We start from the raw sequence: 19,067 nt of genomic DNA on the forward strand, positions 1-19,067 counted from the left end.
GTTCATGCATATTCCCTACAGGAAAGGACACATTCCTTAATGTGCAGTTATATAACTCTAAGCTTCTGCTTTGTGAATTGATGGGACCTTTAAGATTTTTTTTTTTTTGTATTCAGTTTTCCCTCTATTTGGAAGAAAAATTGAAATTACAAAGCAGTTAACAGGACTAATTTTTTAAAAATTACATATAAGTTTTATCAGGCTGTTACCATTTTACTCATTTATATCTCTGTGCTTATAAAATTGATATTCATGCCCAATATACATCTTTCTATCATAGGCCAGCAAGATAGCCCAGCTGATGAAAGTACTTGTAGCACAAGCCCCAGCACCTGCATTTATTTATTTATTTATTTATTTATTTTTATTTATGTTTTTTTTTGTTTTTTTTCGAGACAGGGTTTCTCTGTGTAGCCCTGGCTGTCCTGGAACTCACTCTGTAGACCAGGCTGGCCTCGAACTCAGAAATCCGCCTGCCTCTGCCTCCCAAGTGCTGGGATTAAAGGCGTGTGCCACCACAGCCTGGCTTAGCACCTGCATTTAATCCCCTGGACCCACAGTCTAAGAAAGAGCCAGGCGGTGCCTGTGTGTGCGCACGCACGAGCGCGCGCGCACATGCATACGCAGTCACACACTCACTAATTAATTAATTTCTGGTTTTGACAGCTACACAATAAGTAGTAGTTGCATAATATTTTTTCTTCAGTAAATCTTAATAAAAACCCTATTAATAAGAAATCATTAGCAACATAGGAAGTTAGGAATTGGTAAGTTATTATCAAAAATACCTACATTTACATTTCTTATATCCACTTTTGTAGATATTAGAGATGATTCACTTACATTGGCTCTTTTAGTTACTGACACTATTGTGTTATTTTTTTTTTCCATAGAAATCAGTGAGTTTCCATCTGAATGTTGTAGCGTGATGGCAGGAGGTACTCTCACTGGGTGGCATGCTGATGTTGCCACTGTTATGTGGCGAAGAATGCTGGGCATTTTGGGAGATGTCAATGCTATTATGGATCCTGAAATACATGCTCAAGTTTTTGATTACCTCTGTGAACTTTGGCAGAATCTAGCCAAGGTAAGAAAGAAAATAAAAGCTCTACAAGGGAATAAAAATAAAGTATTAGCAAGTAGTAGCCCAGATATGGTGGTTTAACACCTATAATTCCAGCACTTGGAAGATTGAGGCAGGGGCATCATGAAGTAGAAGCCATGTTGGGTTATGTAGCAGGTTCCAGGCCAGCCTGGTCTATTCTGTCTCAAGAAACAACATTCCCTTGCACCCCACCCTACCACCCAAAAAAGAAGAAAAGGCCTTTGAAAACATTGTTACAACTTGATCATGCTTTGAATTAAAAGAGTGTTCAGCATTTGGCCATAATTAGTCATAATGAAATATGCCATTATGGTGGAGACAAGATTCAACTTCTATTTAAGGTAAAACAACTGGAAGAGGAAATAATTTTAATGTATGTTTGTTATCTTTTATTTGAAAATTATAGATCAGAGATAATCTTGGCATTTCAGCCGATAACCTGACTTCACCTTCTCCACCTGTTTTGATTCCTCCATTAAGAATTCTTACACCTTGGCTTTTTAAGGTAAGCTTGATATATAAAACATTAGTAATAATAATAAGTTAGTTTTGAACATTGATAGAAATTTAACAATAATTTAACAATTATTTGGGCTTCAAGAACACTTAGTTTCTGACTAGTATCTCTAAGAAATGGTTACATATTACATAAAGAGGAGAGTTAGGCATAGCAGAATTATTTATTTAAGCAAAAACAAATGTAAAAAGTATGTCTTAAAGGTTTTTAAATGTATTACTTACTTTTATCAATTTTCCCCCTATTAAGGATCTAACCCATGGCCTTACCTATGCTGAACAAGTGCTATAGCACTGAGCTATACCCAAATCTCTAGAATAGTCTGTCTTCATTCATAAATACATTCAAATTATATATTCATATATAACATTCATATTATATATAATTATTTTAAATAAAAATATTTATATATAAGTGATAACTATACTTTTAGAGGTTTCTTTTTAGCTATTTTTTGATGTTTGCTCTATTTTTTAAAGTGAAACATCTGTGATTATTTATATGTACATTGAATCATTTCAGATAATAGTAGTTTCCTTAGTCCTGACTTCTAGTTCATTAATGAAATTGGGCCAACATAGAAATATATGAAAACAGCTATTGCTTATTATATTGGTTAAATATTTATAAACATTATTTGGCTTTAGTATTAAAATTGATTTCTTAATTTTAGGCAACCATGTTGACTGATAAGTACAAACAAGGTAAATTACATGCATATAAACTTATTTGTAATACAATGAAGAGAAGACAAGATGTATCTCCAAATAGAGATTTTTTAACACATTTCTACAATATAATGCATTGTGGATTGCTTCATATTGACCAGGTAAATATATGTGCCTTCTAAAACGTTGTTTTATCAGTTGTGACAGTGTCAGTTTTCAACTTCACAAAAATTAGAATCACCTAGGAGATTGGTCTTTGAGCATGTCTGGAAAATTTGTCTTGATTGAGATAGGAAGATCTGTCCTATGTGAGTGGGTTCCATTTCCTATGCAGAGGGTCTTGGATTGTGTAAGAGTAGAGAGAGCAAGCTGAGAACTTTATGAATATATTCATTTCTCTCTTCTGTCTGTGCATATAATGTGACCAACTGCTACAACTGCTTCTTCTCATTATGACTTCCCTGCAGTGACAGACTATAACCTGGAGCTGATTCCCTGCAGTGACAGACTATAACCCAGAGCTGATTCCCTGCAGTGACAGACTATAACCTAGAGCTGATTCCCTGCAGTGACAGACTATAACCCAGAGCTGATTCCCTGCAGTGACAGACTATAACCTAGAGCTGATTCCCTGCAGTGACAGACTATAACCCAGAGCTGATTCCCTGCAGTGACAGACTATAACCTGGAGCTGATTCCCTGCAGTGGCAGACTATAACCCAGAGCTGATTCCCTGCAGTGACAGACTATAACCTGGAGCTGATTCCCTGCAGTGACAGACTATAACCCAGAGCTGATTCCCTGCAGTGACAGACTATAACCTGGAGCTGATTCCCTGGAGCTATGAGTTAAAGTTGTTTTGGTCAAAGTACTTTATCATAACAACCAGAAATGAAACTAAGATAACAGTTTTCAATTAAAACTGTTCTTCATATATAGTGATTTATATATAATTCACTTCCACTTTATGGCCTTATTTATTCCTGAAAGGTGATTGAAAACACGCTACAATAGTACTTAAGGGTCAGATTTCAGTGTTCTTTTAAGTGCACAGAATAAAGAAAGAATATTAAAAGTGGTAAGGGTAAAAGGTCAAGTAACATATAAAGGCAGATCTATCAGAATTACACCAGACTTCTCAACAGAGACTCTAAAAGCCAGAAGATCCTGGGCAGATGTCATACAGACCCTAAGAGAACACAAATGCCAGCCCAGGCTACTATACCCAGCAAAACTGTCAATTACCATATATGGAGAAACCAAGATATTCCATGACAAAACCAAAATTAAACAATGTCTTTCCACAAATCCAGTTCTACAAAGGATAATAGATGGAGAACTCCAACACAAGGAGGGAAACTACATCCAAGAAAAAGGAAGAAAGTAATATTCTTACAACAAACCCAAAAGAAGAGAACCACACAAACGGAATTCCACCTCTTAACAACAAAAATAACAGGAAGCAACAATCATTTTTCCTTACTATCTCTTAACAACAATGGACTCAATTCCCCAATAAAAAGACATAGTCTATCAGCTTCCACATTATACTAACCACTTTACTTTTTAAACCATCCTTTGCTTAGATTGTTTTTTTCTTAATAGTCCAATGTGTCTATTTTATAGTGGACTCTTAATTGACATTTGAGGCATATAAATTTGCTCATCGTTTCATGCAGCAATGATAAGATTTATTCTCCTCGAAAGCTTATCTCATATTTTCTTAGTACCTAAGTTATATTGTCATAATCATAATTCAATTAACTTGGCAGCTGTATCATTTATAATCATTGAGTAATCACAAATAGGATTCTAGAACACATGTTTCCGGAGTTTGATCTTAGTTAGAAAACTAAAAAGTGGAAGATTTCGGTCTCATTGTAATTTGATTAAGTGTCATTTATGAGTTAGTTGGAAAGCAATAATATTCAAAGTTGATAGTCATATTTTTTTCTGAGAAAGCTTTATTAATTTAAAAATAATTATAATGTCCTAACTCTATAGGCATATCTCAGATATAGTTATATCCTTACTACTACAACACTAGAGTTTTTATTTAAGGTCAGTTACATTCAGTGGTAGGAAGACTGGTCAAGAGAGGAGGGAAGAGTGGCAGTGGAGTAGGCAATGACAAGAGAGCATTAAAAGGATAAATATGATCAAAGTGTTTTATGTGCACACATTAAAATGTCATAATTAAACCCATTATTACATATAATTAATACAGGATAGTAAAAAAAAAAACTTCTTAAATAGTCATATTGAATAATACAGCCAAATGCACAGCATCTTTTGTAGTAAATTCCAAACTATAATGTCATATAAGAACATTCATGTAAAACACTTAGCTTTAGGTTTCTGAAACTAGATCTCTACTACTCAAAGACTTCCAGTTATCTTTTAAAAATAAGACCTCTCCATTTGCTACATAGTAGACTATATAAGTTAAATATGTGAGTTATCACATGGAAGCGACTAGGTAGCTAGAGAAACTGCTCTGTAATTCAGCGTTACGAAACGTTTGCTGTGAAGCAGAGCACCGCACCGTCTAATGTGGGAGACAGAGTTCTGTGAAGCAGAGCACCGCACCGTCTAATGTGGGAGACAGAGTTCTGTTGTTTACATTAGTTAATCACATGTGTGTGTGTTAGATTCACTTTCCTAACAAAATATATTAAGCATGGATTGATCTGAAGAGTTAAGATTAGTCTTTCCAGGTAGCTAGTATATTGTTTATTTCACAGGTGACTTTTGTTAATAATATGGGTTAGCTGGTACCCACAATTACGTATCATCTGATTGTCCTTCTTCCCTCTTCCTTCCTCTCAGGACATTGTCAATACGATCATCAAGCACTGTTCACCTCAGTTTTTTTCACTTGGTTTGCCTGGGGCCACAATGCTTATTATGGATTTTCTTATAGCAGCTGGGAGAGTGGCTTCTTCAGCTTTTCTTAATGTAAGTCTTTATTTCTAGTTCTTATAAATTAATAAACAATTTATCCAGACTCAGCTCACAAAGCAACAACAAAAGAAGGAGAGATAGTGCTCTAAAGTATAACAAACTTGTGTCCAGAAAGTCTACCACGTGATTGGACTTGTCAGCTTCCCACAGTTAAAAGACAGACATTCTGATGTGTAAGGAATCACTAAATCAGTTGGTGAGCAGGCTCAGTATTGTAAAATACGGCAAAAAAAAAGATTTCAAAATTGGAAAATGTAAGAAAACAGGGAAGGAAGTGAAGAAAAGGTTGCAAGTTATTGCTAAAGTAAGAAAGAGTGGATAGTAACCGGTCCTTACTCTGTGTGTGCATGAATTCATGTTATTCACCAAGAATTCTTATTTGACAATTAAATATTTTAATGGGATAAAGAACCAGCATTTATGACATAACCCAAAAATATGCCCTCGGAGTAAACCTTACATGTTAAAAAGAAGGAATAAGAAGTCTATAATGCCCCCAGAAACCAGGGTAGATGCAATCCTTCTGTAAGCAGCAGAGATGTTCTAGCTAGGAAGGGAGTAACTATGTACACAGTGCTAAAAGGAGGACTAAGTAGTCATTTAAGGAAACAAATTGGGAACATGACCAGTGTGTATTTTAGAAAGATCATTTTCTGAATGTCCTGTTAGGAAAAGGTTTAGAGTATATGGAAGAGAAAAGGACTTGTGTTCCATTTTAAAACTTGTACACCTTTGAACAGACTATTTCATTTCTGTGTTGCAAAAGGCCAACGGTGAGGGAGAGAAGAACTGCTTGTGGCATTGCATAAGGTGTGTACAGATGCTGATGAGAGGGCAGTCACATAATTAAATATATAAGTCAGGAAGTCAAGAGAAATGCTTTAGTAGTATTTTTAAAGATCTGAAATTAGATACAATTGAATACCTGGAAGAGATGTACAAATGAAAAAGACAAGACTACTTCTAGCCAGTTTTGTTTGTACAGTTTCTAGAGAACAGTCATGGCTTGCATCTTGGTCTCTGCAGACTCTAGCACAGGGCAGAACTTAATAGATACTTATTGACTGAAAATGTACTAGGTACTTAAACAGTATGTTGCACTTAGCCCTTTGGTAGTTTTAAAATGTTTTCTTTCTTGTTTACAAGCGTTCATTTATTGATTTTTTTTCCCTAGTATTTGTATAATAAATACCAAGGCAACGTGCCTTATATAATTTTGGAGGTAGAAAGTCCAAACTAAATAGCTCTGGCTCTAATAACCTATCATACCCTTGACTATAACACACCACTTTTCAAAAGAATACTTAATAAATTTATTTGGGGGTGGGGTGGGTGCACATGTTATAGTGTTCTTTTAGAGGTCATATATGTTTGTGTTCAAGGAACAGATATTGCCAGCTTTCAGGAGTTAGTTCTCTACTTCCACTGTGCATGTCCCAGGAACCAAACTCAGGTTGTCAGGCTCAACAGCAAAGGCCTTTACCTTCTGAGCTGTCGTGGAGGCCCATACATCATCATCTCTTGATAGATGGCGTCTTGGTGAGAATGCATGCAAGATGGGATGCTCCTCATATCCTGACTACCTCCTAAAGATCCCACTGTCTGTCTTCATTGTCACACAGATATCGGCCTTCTGTCCAGTTAACCTTTCAGGGGAAGAGAGGGAGAAGGCAAACCACATACAAACTATAGTGTTCCTTTTGAGTAGAATACAATGGTTGCAGAACAAATTAGATATGTATGTGCTTAAGTTTGCTGTTGAAGAGTTAGGAAATAAAAGACTGAAAGAACATAGATGCAGGCTTCAAGAGGAGGAACAAAAAAACAATGGAGTCTAGAGTCAGTCTACCTGGGTTGAATTCTGAGCTTTGCCATTTATTAGTTATATTAGTTCCTAGCTGTGTCTTTACCTGTAAGTATTACTTTATAAGGACTAGTCATATAGACCATCTTATACCATGTTGTTGGTTCACTACAAGAGTTGTTATATAACTGGCAACTCAGTGGGAAAGTACTGAGCTTGCATAAAACCCTGGTTTGGTTTAATCCAAAAAAATTAAAAACGTTTGAGTCAGAAATGATTGTAATTTGAGTAGTTCAGAACTCTGGGTAGAAGCAGGGGGCTGATGAGTTCATACCAAGTTTGAAGCCACCTTCTGTTATTGGATCTGTATCTCACAAACAACAAACCCAGCCATCACAAATGGATCACCAGGTATAATGCACCTGCAGTGCAAGCCTGAAAACCTGAGTTCAGTCACTGGAACTCTCCGTGGAAGGAGAGAGCCAACCCCTGAGTAGCACTCAAGGCATGTGTATACGTGCCCACACTTATAAACACATGCATGAATAAAATTTGACCTACTAAGTATATGTACATTTGTTGGATAGCTGATGATATCCTATTAGTAACAGTGACACACTTAGAAGCTCTAGAAAAACAAGAAAAAAACAATATACCAAAAGAGTACATGAGAGGAAATAACCTCAGAGCTGAAGCAATGAAATATAAACAAACAAATGAATAGTAAAAAATCAGTAAAGTGAATTGAATCTTTGAGAAAATCAACAAAATTGACAAACCCATAGCCAGCTAATCAAAAGACACAGATTTAAATTAATAAAATGATAAAAAGGGGGTATTATGAAAGGTTATACAGAATTTTACTTTGTTATGAAATTGGTGTCATAGAAAAATGCCCATAAATCCATGTCTTAAAGGTTAGTAATATTGTATGGAGGAGAAGAAGGAAAGTATTCAGGTTATAGTAAATAGATTCAATTGAAGTATGCGCAAAGAATGACAAATAATCCATTTTGTTTGGAGTTTAATATGCAGGAGTATAGTCCAGCGTGATCTGCACAACATTTACCATGATCCGGTTGCTCATTAGCAGTTGTGGACTCTCAGATCCATCCCTAGGTGCCTAGTCACAACGTTGTGATTAGATCATAAATGATGAATGAAGTCATTGGTTAAAAATCAAGAAGCATTGTTTTAGGATACATCTTAGAAGGTTTTGAATACTGTGGACCAAGTTATGGTGTAATACTGGCTTAAACAAATACTTTAAATATGGTAAGAGATAATTAAACCTGTGCCTTGAGAATATTAATATAATATATTACCCTTGGATTAAATTACATGGAAGACAAACTAAAGATGGTACACAGGCTACAAGCCCATGCTAGTATTACAAGAGTACCCAGATAATTAAGCTCTTAGAGACTAGCAAAAATTGATAGAACTTAAAGGAGATTAATATTCAAACTGTCACTTCTTATTAATTTACTTTGAAAACTTTTGCTCGTCAGTAGACAGTTACTCCAGATAACTAATGGTATTTTCTGTAACTTTTCTCAAAGTTCTGCTGAATTAAGCCTCTATGCTTTTGATGTGACTAACTTTCCTCCCCTATATCTGGATATTGGTTATTTAATAACTTCCTTTGAATATTGCAGAACATACAGTCTCTTTTTGTGCTCTCTAATTCATATACTGCCTGTTACTGAGAAAGGCTACATAGAAACCAATCATTGTAGGAAACGTGCTACACACGCATGTCCCCTGTAAGGTTAAAGGTCATCTTCCTGTGCCTGGGGTAAAAACACAAGTCCAACTGGTGCTCGTCTTAGATCCCATTCATAGTATCTTTCATTGTTAATGTTTCCCCCTTTCCTTTAGCAGATTACAATATAATTGATAGAATTTTGTCCATAACTGTTACAGGACTATTACATACACTTGTAAGTCTATTCTTCTTATAGCCTCATATTCAGATATTATCAGTTACCTTTCTCAACTTACCATAAAAACTCAATTAATCTCTTCAACTAAATATTGATTTTTTAAAAAAAATCAGCTCTATTTGTATAGGATAGGTTTTTTTTTATTTTTTATCTTTTATTTATTAATTTTTTTACACTCGAGATTTTATTCCCCTCCTGGTCTACCCTCCCACTGTTCTACATCCCATACCTATTCCCCTGTCTTTACGAGGAGGATGTCCTCATCACCCACCCACCCCCACCCCACCAGACCTCTAAAATCCCTGGGGCCTCCAGTCTCTTGAGGGTTAGGTGCATCTTCTCTGACTGAACACAGACCCAGCAGTCCTCTGCTGTATATGTATTGAGGGCCTCATATCAGGTGGTTTATATTGCCTGGTTGGTTGTCCAGTGTCTGAGAGATCTTGGGGGTCCAGCTTAATTGAGACTGCTGGTGCTCCTACAGAGTCGTCCTCCTCCTCACCTTCTTCCAGCTTTTCCCTAATTCAGTCTTAGGGGTCAGCAGCTTTGTCCATTGGTTGGGTGCAAATATCTGCATCTGAGTCTTTTAGCTGGGCCTTTTGGAGGGCAGTCATGATAGATCCCATTTTGTGGGCACTCCACAGCCTCAGTAATAGTGTCAGATCTTAGAGCCTCCCCTTGAGCTGGATCTCACTTTGGGCCTGTCCCTGGACCTTCTTTTCTCCAGGCTCCTCTCCTGCTGTTCTCTCAGACAGGAACAATTATGGGTCAAGACTGTGGAATAGCAACCTCCTCCCCCATTTGATGCCTGTCTTCCTGCTGGAGGCGAGCTTTTTAAGTTCCCTCTCCCCACTGGCATTTCATCTGAGGTCCCTCCCTTTGAGTCCTGAGAGTCTCTCACCTCTCAGGTCTATGGTGCATCCCTCTAACCTCCTACCTCTGGAGGTTGTCTGTCTTCATTCTGGCCCTCAGGGCTTCAGTCCTTTTCCCCCCACCCTATACCAGATCATGTTTCCCACTCTCCCCCCCCCCCACTTGCTCTCCCAGGTCCCTCCTTCCTCCCTTGTGACTGCTTTCTTCTCCCTCCCAAGTGGGACTGAGATGTCCTCACTTCGGCCCTTCAGCTTATTGACCTTTTTGAGTTCTGTGGACTCTATCTTGGTATTCTGTTTTTTTGTTTTTTGTTTTTTGTTTTTTTGTTTTGGCTAATACCCACTTACTAGTGAGTACATACTATGCATGTCCTTTTAGGTCTGAGTTACCTCACTCAGGATATTTTCTAGTTCCATCCATTTGCCTGCAAAACTCAAGATGTCCTTGTTCTTGATAGCTAAGTAGTATTTCATTGTGTAAATGAACCAACCACATTTTCTGTATCCATTCTTCTGTCGTGGGACATATGGGTTGTTTCCAGCTTCTGGCTATCACAAACAAGGTCACTATGAACATAGTGGAACACGTGCCCCTGTGGCATGGTGGGGCATCTTTTGAGTATATTCCCAAAAGTGGTATAGCTGGGTCTTCCTTTAGAGCTATTTCTAATTTTCGGAAGAACTGCCAGATTGATTTCCAGAGTGGTTGTACCAGCTTGCAATCCCAACAGCAATGGAGGAGTGGTCCTCTTTCTCCATATGCTTGCCAACATGTGTTGTCATCCGAGGTTTTGATCTTAGCCATTCTGATTGGTGTAAGGTGGAATCTCAGGGTCATTTTGATTTTCATATCTCTGATCACTAAGGACTTTGAACATTTCCTTTGGTGCTTCTCAGCCATTTGAGATTCCTCAGTTGTAAATTCTCCGTTGAGTTCTATACCCCATTTTTTGATTGGGTTGTTTGGTTTTTTGGTGGTTAGCTCTTTGAGTTCTTTATATTTTTTGGATATTAGCTCTCTATTGGAAGTGGGGTTAGTGAAGATTTTTTTTCCTAATCTGTAGGTTGCTGATTTGTCTTATTGACTATGTCCTTTGGTTTTAAACCAGGATGATTGATGTGAGTTTATCCTGCCCTTTCGTATCTGTAAGTCTGAGTTGTTTTTAAATGTGGACATGAAGTATTTTATCTTTTGTTTTGTTGCTTTGATTGAGACAGTGTATTGCTGGTAGTACTGGCTTCAACTTAAGAATGTCCTTCCTCAGCATCTTTAGGGTAAGGATTTTAGGTATACTCTAACAGGTCCAACAAAAATTGTCTGTTCTGTTCTGCTAAGAGTAATGTAAGCTTAAATCTTACTAAACTGCTAGTCTGTTATGTATTCTTAAACCTATAGGCCAATTTGTAAATATTGTGAATAAATAAAATAATGCATTGGTTCCTGTTTAATGGTCATGTAAGAGAACAAAAGAGGAAATGTTTAGTGTTGAAAGAATGGACTTAATAAAATGAAAGGCGCCAGGCAGTGGTGGTGCACGCCTTTAATCTGAGCACTTGGGAGGCAGAGGCAGGCGGATTTCTGAGTTTGAGGCTGGCCTGATCTACAGAGCAAGTTCCAGGACAGCCAGGGCTACACAGAGAAACCCTGTCTCAAAAATCCATTAGATAGATAGATAGATAGATAGATAGATAGATAGATAGATAGATAGATAGATAGATAGATAAAATGAAAGGCAACAAAAATCACTTTTTACTTTAGGATTTATATTAATATAAATTATAATGCTAATAAATATTTAATCCCTTTTATTATCCTAAAGTAGTGACACTAAGTCATCAACTTATTTGAACGATAATGAAATATGAATTATAGTTAAAATAATTTAGCTAGGCATGGTTGAACATGCCATATTCCCAGCACTTGGGAAGCTGAAGTAGGAGTATCACAAGTTCAAGACCAGCCAGCCTGGCCTATATAACAGTATGCCATCTCTCAATAAGTAAACAAATATTTATTTTCCTTTAATTAGCTTAAATGTATGCTGGTACCAGCTTATATTCCTATTTAAAATTCATTACCTGCAGATGATTTCTGTTTATTGGTTGCTTTTCAAAAAAGTTTTGCTATTTGTCCAATATTTACTAAGATTAATCATACTTTCTTTAGAAATTCTAGATGGAAACCTAACTCTAGCATTCTCTTTCCTTTTTGAGTTTTTTCATGCTTTTGCTGCCCTGTGTAATGTAATTATATAACAGAATATTTTAATGGTAGTTTAAGGACAAAATTAAACAGCATTTTAAAGATTGCTTAAATCTGATATATAGGCACCAAGAGTGGAAGCACAAGTTCTTCTGGGATCTTTAGTTTGCTTTCCCAACTTATATTGTGAACTGCCTGCTCTCCATCCTAACATTCCTGATATTGCTGTGTCTCAATTTACAGATGTTAAGGTAAGAAATATGATGAAGTATAATAAGATATAATCTGTCTTCTCCCTTTTCTTTTTGATATCTAGTTGTTAAAGAATGTTAATTCTCCAGGCATCAAACTAGAATGTCCACTATGAGCAAAGCTTTTTCAGGTTTAAAAGCTTTGAAACCTTTTCTCAATGTCAAGCCTACTCACATGTCTGTCCCTTAGGAGTCATTCTTTCACTCACTGAGCATGTGTTGAAATAGCCTGTGGCCCAAGACCTATGTTGGTAATACAAGCTTCCAAGATTAAGATGCCAAACTGAAGCTAAGTGTTTTGACTTCCACTCTCTATTTCTTGATAAAGTCTATCAAAGTGATAGAACTTTTCTGCTATTTGGATTGGCAGTCTCCTAAACCTGCAGCATTAAAGGGCTTGCACAGTCATCAGGAGCAGGCATAACAGTGAACCCTAGTTAGAAAACTAGTGAAAAGTTGTTTGGAGCCTCTGCAGAAGTCAACCTCTGTTTAAAGAGGAAATATGACGTGATCACATGTTCAGTAGTCTTATGGACTCAATACCTCTTAGAGCAAGATGGAGGAGAGTGCCATGAAAAGTGTTGTCAAGGCTCTGGGCCCAGCATTGTGAGCCATAGTGAAAAATTCTGTGTTTAAGTCATTTAGTTACAAATTTTATGATTTGTTAGTTACGTTTTAGAATAATGCTAAGATTTTGCTGAAGAACAAACTGTTTACTTACCCACTTTATTTCTCCTGCCCAGAACACTATCTGGCCCAGAATGGCCAACTAATATTTGTTGAATTAGGACATGAAATCTTAGTCATTTCTTGTGTTTCTTTTCTCTTTTTCCCTTTTTTTCCTTCCATTAATTTTTTTGTTTCTTGTTTTAGGAACTTATAATTAAAACTGTATTAAGCTCAGCAAGAGATGAGCCCTCTGGTCCTGCACGGTAAGTCAGTCCTTCTTAAACCTAACAATATAACAACTGTTCTTGATATTTTGTAAAAATTGATTACCACATTTCAAATTATTCCAGACTTCTAAAAGTCTTCATTTGCTGGGCAGTGGTGGCGCACACCTTTAATCCCAGCACTTGGGAGGTAGAGGCATGTGGATTTCTGAGTTTGAGGCCAGCCTGGTCTACAGAGTGAGTTCCAGGACAGCCCAGGCTATACAGAGAAACCCTGTCTCGAAAAACAAAAAACAAACAAACAAAAAGTCTTCATCCTCCATAACTAAAATAACTTGTCTTAATCTTGTTTAAGTACATATACTTAAACATCGTATTTCATTTGTTATTATTCCTTATGAAGTACTTTGAATTACAGGAGTAGACATCAGTGTTCATTAAAATATTTATATTATAAAAATTGTATATATCTAAGGAAATAGTATGTTTTAATAGCCACCTATTTGATGTTGAATTTTAATAGACTGTCAGAAGATTCGTACTCTCCCTTTCTTTTTATGTGTGTATGTGTGAATGAATGTATACACATGTCTATGCTGGTGCTCCTGCATGCATGTGCATAGGCCAAAGAAGACACAGGCTGTCCTCTATTTCTCTCCACTTTATTTCATTAACACATGGGGTCTCTCACTGGTCCCTTAACCAAACTAACTGAAGGGCACAGAGACAGTATCCAAATTAACAAGATCAGAAATGAAAAGGGAGACATAACAACAGAAGATGAGGAAATTCAAAAAAATCATCAGATCCTACTACAAAAGCCTATACTCAACAAAACTGAAAAATTTAGATGAAATGGATGGTTTTCTAGACATATACCACATACCAAGTTAAATCAAGAGCAGGTAAACTATCTAAACAGGCCCATATCCCCTAAGGAAATAGAAGTCATTAAAAACCTCCCAACCAAAAAAAAAAAAAAGCCCAGGGCCAGATGGATTTAGTACAGAATTCTGCCAGACCTTCAAAGAAGACCTGATATCAATATTCCTCCAACTATTCCATAAAATAGAAACAGAAGGAACACTGCCTAAGTCATTCTATGAAGCCACATTCTTTTTTTCAGCTAACTTATAGAGTAACTTCATCACTGTAACTAACGAAGTCTTTGATTCTCTTAAACAGTGAATATACTTTAGTTTTGTTTTATTTGAATGTTTGTCCCTTGTGTCATTGCTGTCTTTTCCCCCCAGATGTGTAGCACTTTGCAGTTTAGGTATTTGGATTTGTGAAGAATTAGTCCATGAATCTCATCATCCTCAAATTAAAGAAGCACTGAATGTAATTTGTGTTTCATTAAAGGTAAGAAAACTATAATGAAATATATTGCGATCATTTAGAACACATGATTTTTCCCAGACATTGAATGATCATTTTCACCATTTACTGGTACGTTAACCTCTTGATTTCTGACTCACCTTAAGAATTGGTCCCACTCTTGAGTCTAAGGTATTTTTGTTATGAGCTCATTGTTCTGAACTTTTCTGTACTTGATTTTTTCCCTGAAAAACATATGAACGACATTTTAAAAAGAAACTAGCCATTAAAAAAAAAAAAGAAACCAGCATATATAGGGGGGAGGTGATTGTGTGTGTGTGTATGTGTGTGTGTGTGTGTGTGTGTAAGATAGAGGGGAAAGGTGGAAGTAGGAGAGGGAGGGAGGGAATAAGGGAGAGAAGGAGAGAGTGGTAGGGTAAAGAGGTAGAGAGGTAGAGAGGGAGACGGGAAAAATAGGGAGGGAGAGAGGTATGCATGTATCTATGTGTATGTTGAGGGCAGAGTCCCAGTCACGGGCTGTAGGCACAAGTGGAACCACCTTCCCAGCCCTCTTGGTTTTTTAACTAATATTTTTGTGATCTCTCTGATCTTTCTAAATTACTGAAATTTTGGCTTTGGCTGAAACTATGGCTCAGTGGTTATGAGCACTTACTACTCTTTCTGAGGACCCTGAGTTCAGTCTCACAGCATCCACATAGCAACTCAGAACTCTATCTATAACTCTAGTTCCAAGGTACCCAGTGTCGTATTCTGGCCTCCTTGGGTACCAGGAACACACATGGTGCACATACAGGCAGAACATCTCCACTCATTAAAAAAAATAGTCTAAAATAATTAAAAATAATCTAGCCATTTGGAAAGTCTGAATAAATTTTAAAATTTCATTCTATTTTGGTATTATTTTGGGTGTTTTAGTTGGTTTTTGTTTGTTTGTTTGGTTGGTTGGTTGGTTGTTTTTCTGTTATTGTTTGAGAGAAAGTCTCACTATTTCACCCAGGCTAACCTGATTCAGTAGAACAGACTGTCCGTGAACTCACGATTTTCTTACTTTAGCACTCTGAGTGCTGGAATTTCAAATATGCCCCGTCATGCCCTGCTTATAAGAATGTTCATGATTTTTGTCTTCAAACTTTTAATACCATCTGTTTAAGACTAGATATATAATTTTACATGGTAAGCACTTTTGAATAATACTGGTTAACTGATTGTATGTTATGTTTGAGGCACTTTGCTAAGCAAAGTGAAGAACTGAATAAAAACTGCAAATACAGGCTCTGAGAGATGTATGATATAATAGGTGAAATTTATGATAAAAGGAAACAAAAATTTAAATTATCAGAAGCTAATATTGATGAATAAATTTTTATAATAATGATTTTTGTTCTTGCAGTTTGCTAATAAAACAGTTGCCCATGTAGCTTGTAACATGCTTCACATGCTGGTTCACTATGTACCCAGACTTCAGACTTACCAGCCTGGTTCTCCCTTGAAAATTATTCAGGTAAATAAGTTTTCATTATTTTTTATTATGAGCTTATAAAATTTCTCCTTATGTATACCTTGAAATATGACGCTATTTTAATAGGTTTTAATTTTCTCATAGGTAAATACTAGTTTATTTTACCTGATAATTTTTTCATATTTTTAAAATTTTATTTATTAACATTCTAGTCATCGCCCACCCCATCGGTCCCCCCTCCCAAAGTTTCTTGTCCCATTCCTCCTCCCCTTGCCTCAAGATGGTGCTCCGCCTGCCCGTACCAGGTCTCCCCCTTCCCTGGGGCCTCAAGTCTCTCAAGGGTTAAGCCTATTTTCTCCCACTGAGGTCAGATCAGGTAGACTTCTGCTATATTTGTGCCAGGGGCCTCGAACTGGCCCATGTATGCTCCTGGTTGGTTTTTAAGATACATTTATTTTATGTGTAAAAGTGATTTTGCCTGCCTGCATTTGTGTGAGCCACTTGTGTGCTTGGACCTACAAAGGCCAAACGAGTGTAGCAGCAGATCCTTGAGATTGGAGTCTCAGAAGGTTGTGAGCTACCTGTTGCTAAGGATTGAATGTCCTCTAGAAAAGCAGCTGGTAATCTTTTTCACTACAGAGTCAGTTCTCCAGTTCTCCACTATCTAATTCTTCAATATATTTTAATATAAGGAATTGTTGCCACCTGCAGCAACAGCTGAACGGGTTCACCTGCAAGAGAGGCTGAGAATAGGGAACTGGGTGAGAAGAGATGAAGCCTAGACAAAGTTCTCTTTCACATATAAAGGGGAAGCCCACCCCCCAGAGTCTCTTCTCCGTTCAGCCTAGGGGCTGGGCTAGGAGATAGCAGTTCGGAAGGTGTCACGGCTAGCTCAGCAGGCAGTCCATTCTTCCTAGCTCAGGTAGCAGGCTCCAAGGCACCAAGGCTGGTAATGCAATGCCTCTCCTAGGTCCTATTGTTGCTTGGTCTATTGTGGTAAATGACTTTGCAGGCCTGCTTAGGCCTGGGGGAAGGGCACAAGGAATTAGTCCCTTCACTCCTTTACCTTATTTAAGAGAGAAGAACTAAATAAAGCCTTTTTCTGTATACTTTATTTATATAAATTTTACTGAGACCCTGTTTCAAAATAGTGATCTTTAATGAGTTGGGGTTGTAGCATGATGGTAGATTACTTGCCTAGCATATGCAAGGGCTTAGGTTCAATCCCAATTTCTACAAAAGAAATTGAATAAAAGCTAAGAATGGGTGCTAAGGAACTGCCTCAGCAGTTAAGAGCATCTACTCTTCTTGCAGCTGACTAGAGGTCAGTTCCTAGACCCACATCAAGTGGCTTACAGCTGCCTAAGTCTCCAGCCAAAGAAAGATCCAATGGCTCTGACCTCCACACAGCCTGCACTTGGATGTACATAGCCACACATAGACAAACATATGTGAACATAAATTAAAAAAAGAAAAAAGAAAAGAAGCTGGGAATGGGCCTGGTGAGGTGGCTTAGCAATTACAAGCACTAGCCTTCCAGAGAACCTGACCTCAGTCCCGGTACTCACATCAGGTAGCCCCCAACTTCTGTAGCTCCAGTGCCATGGACCACTATCTGGCTTTCTTGAACACTTATACACACAGACAGTATGCAAACCTACAAATATTCAAATGGACATGTAAGTAAAAGAGAAGAGGAAGAAAAGGAAGAGGAGGAGAAGGAAGAGGAGGAGAAGGAAGAGGAGAAGGAAGGGATATGATGGAGAGATGGCTCAATGGCTAACAATGTTGGTTGCTCTTGCAGAAACCCCAAGTTTGATTCCACACTGTAGCTCACAACCCATCTGCACCTTCCTGGGCAGTAATGAACATGCTGTAGATACAAACATGCAGACAAAAGACTCACGTAGATTAAATATTCCTTTAAAACAAACCCTGAGAATGGTGCACATACTTGCAACCCTAGATAGGCAGGAGGCCTAGATAGGCAGGCAACTTGAACCCAAGAGTGTTTGTCATGTTCTTTATTTCATATTTTTATGTAATTTTTGGTGCTTTTAATAATTGTTAATTTAAAGCACTCTTTTATCAAGGAGTATACTTACATATATATATGTGTATATATATATATATATATATATATATATATATATATATATATATATATATACACATATATATATATATTTTGGTTTTTCGAGACAGGGTTTCTCTGGCTGTCCTGGAACTCGCTCTGTAGACCAGGCTGGCCTCGAACTCAGAAATCCGCCTGCCTCTGCCTCCCAAGTGCTGGGATCAAAGGCGTGCGCCAAAACTGCCCGACAGATACATATCTTGAGTATTCCTTTTCTGGAATGCTTGTTTATCAGAAGTTTAAGTTCAGGGGGTTTTGTTTTTCTGTTTGTTTGTTTTTTATTTTTTGTTTTTTTCCCCTGTCTTGGAATACTTTTCATAGACTCTGTCAGGTAAACATCCCTAATCCAAAAATCTGAAATTCTCTAAAACCCAAACCTTTTAAGTTTAAAGACAGAGTCTCATATTGCCCAGGCTGAACTGAAACTTACTGTATAGCTGAGGATACCTTAAACTCCTGGTCCTCTTGATCCTCCTGCTTCTCCTTCCCAGTTGCTGGGATTGCTGGCTTGTTCCATCAGGCTCATTTTTATGGAATTCTGTGAATATAACTGAGGGATTCCTGCATCCTAGACAAATACTCTACCAATTGAGGGATATCCCCCACTGAGTTATTTATTCCCCAAACCTTTTGGAATATACTCTCAAATTTTTAGATTTTGAAGCATTTGGATACAGGCTTCTCAGTTCACATAGATAGTGAGATCTGGAAAGGCAGTGGAATATGGTTCTTGAGGTGGGAGGTTTATAATGATTTTTTATAAACCCTTTACCTCTGTCTTTAGATTTCCTCTAATGGAAATAAATATCTGTGTTTATACATATCAGTTGACCTTCATGAATTGAAATAGTATAAAATGATTTATCATTGACAGGACATATGTGTGTAATTTTGGTTCTCTGCTTAAGGATTA

At 37.3% G+C, this 19,067-nt stretch overlaps 1 protein-coding gene across 7 annotated transcripts in view; it reads left to right on the plus strand.

Annotated features, from left to right (window-relative positions):
- The window catches only part of Ralgapa1 (Ral GTPase activating protein catalytic subunit alpha 1), a 210,746-nt gene that overhangs the window by 100,760 nt on the left and 90,919 nt on the right, over positions 1-19,067 (plus strand). For all 7 annotated transcript variants that reach the window (XR_013113153.1, XM_034514151.2, XM_034514149.2 and 4 more), the window contains 8 exons: positions 894-1,087; positions 1,512-1,610; positions 2,296-2,451; positions 5,120-5,248; positions 12,205-12,330; positions 13,204-13,262; positions 14,477-14,585; positions 15,952-16,062. Coding sequence is in view for 6 of the 7 variants with exons in the window: in XM_034514151.2 (XP_034370042.1) it covers positions 894-1,087; positions 1,512-1,610; positions 2,296-2,451; positions 5,120-5,248; positions 12,205-12,330; positions 13,204-13,262; positions 14,477-14,585; positions 15,952-16,062 (983 nt within the window). In the remaining variant the exon portion in view is untranslated. The remainder of the gene's footprint in view (positions 1-893; positions 1,088-1,511; positions 1,611-2,295; positions 2,452-5,119; positions 5,249-12,204; positions 12,331-13,203; positions 13,263-14,476; positions 14,586-15,951; positions 16,063-19,067) is intronic.

This window comes from Arvicanthis niloticus, chromosome 11 (genome assembly GCF_011762505.2).
Source record: "Arvicanthis niloticus isolate mArvNil1 chromosome 11, mArvNil1.pat.X, whole genome shotgun sequence".
Classification (NCBI taxonomy): domain Eukaryota; kingdom Metazoa; phylum Chordata; class Mammalia; order Rodentia; family Muridae; genus Arvicanthis; species Arvicanthis niloticus.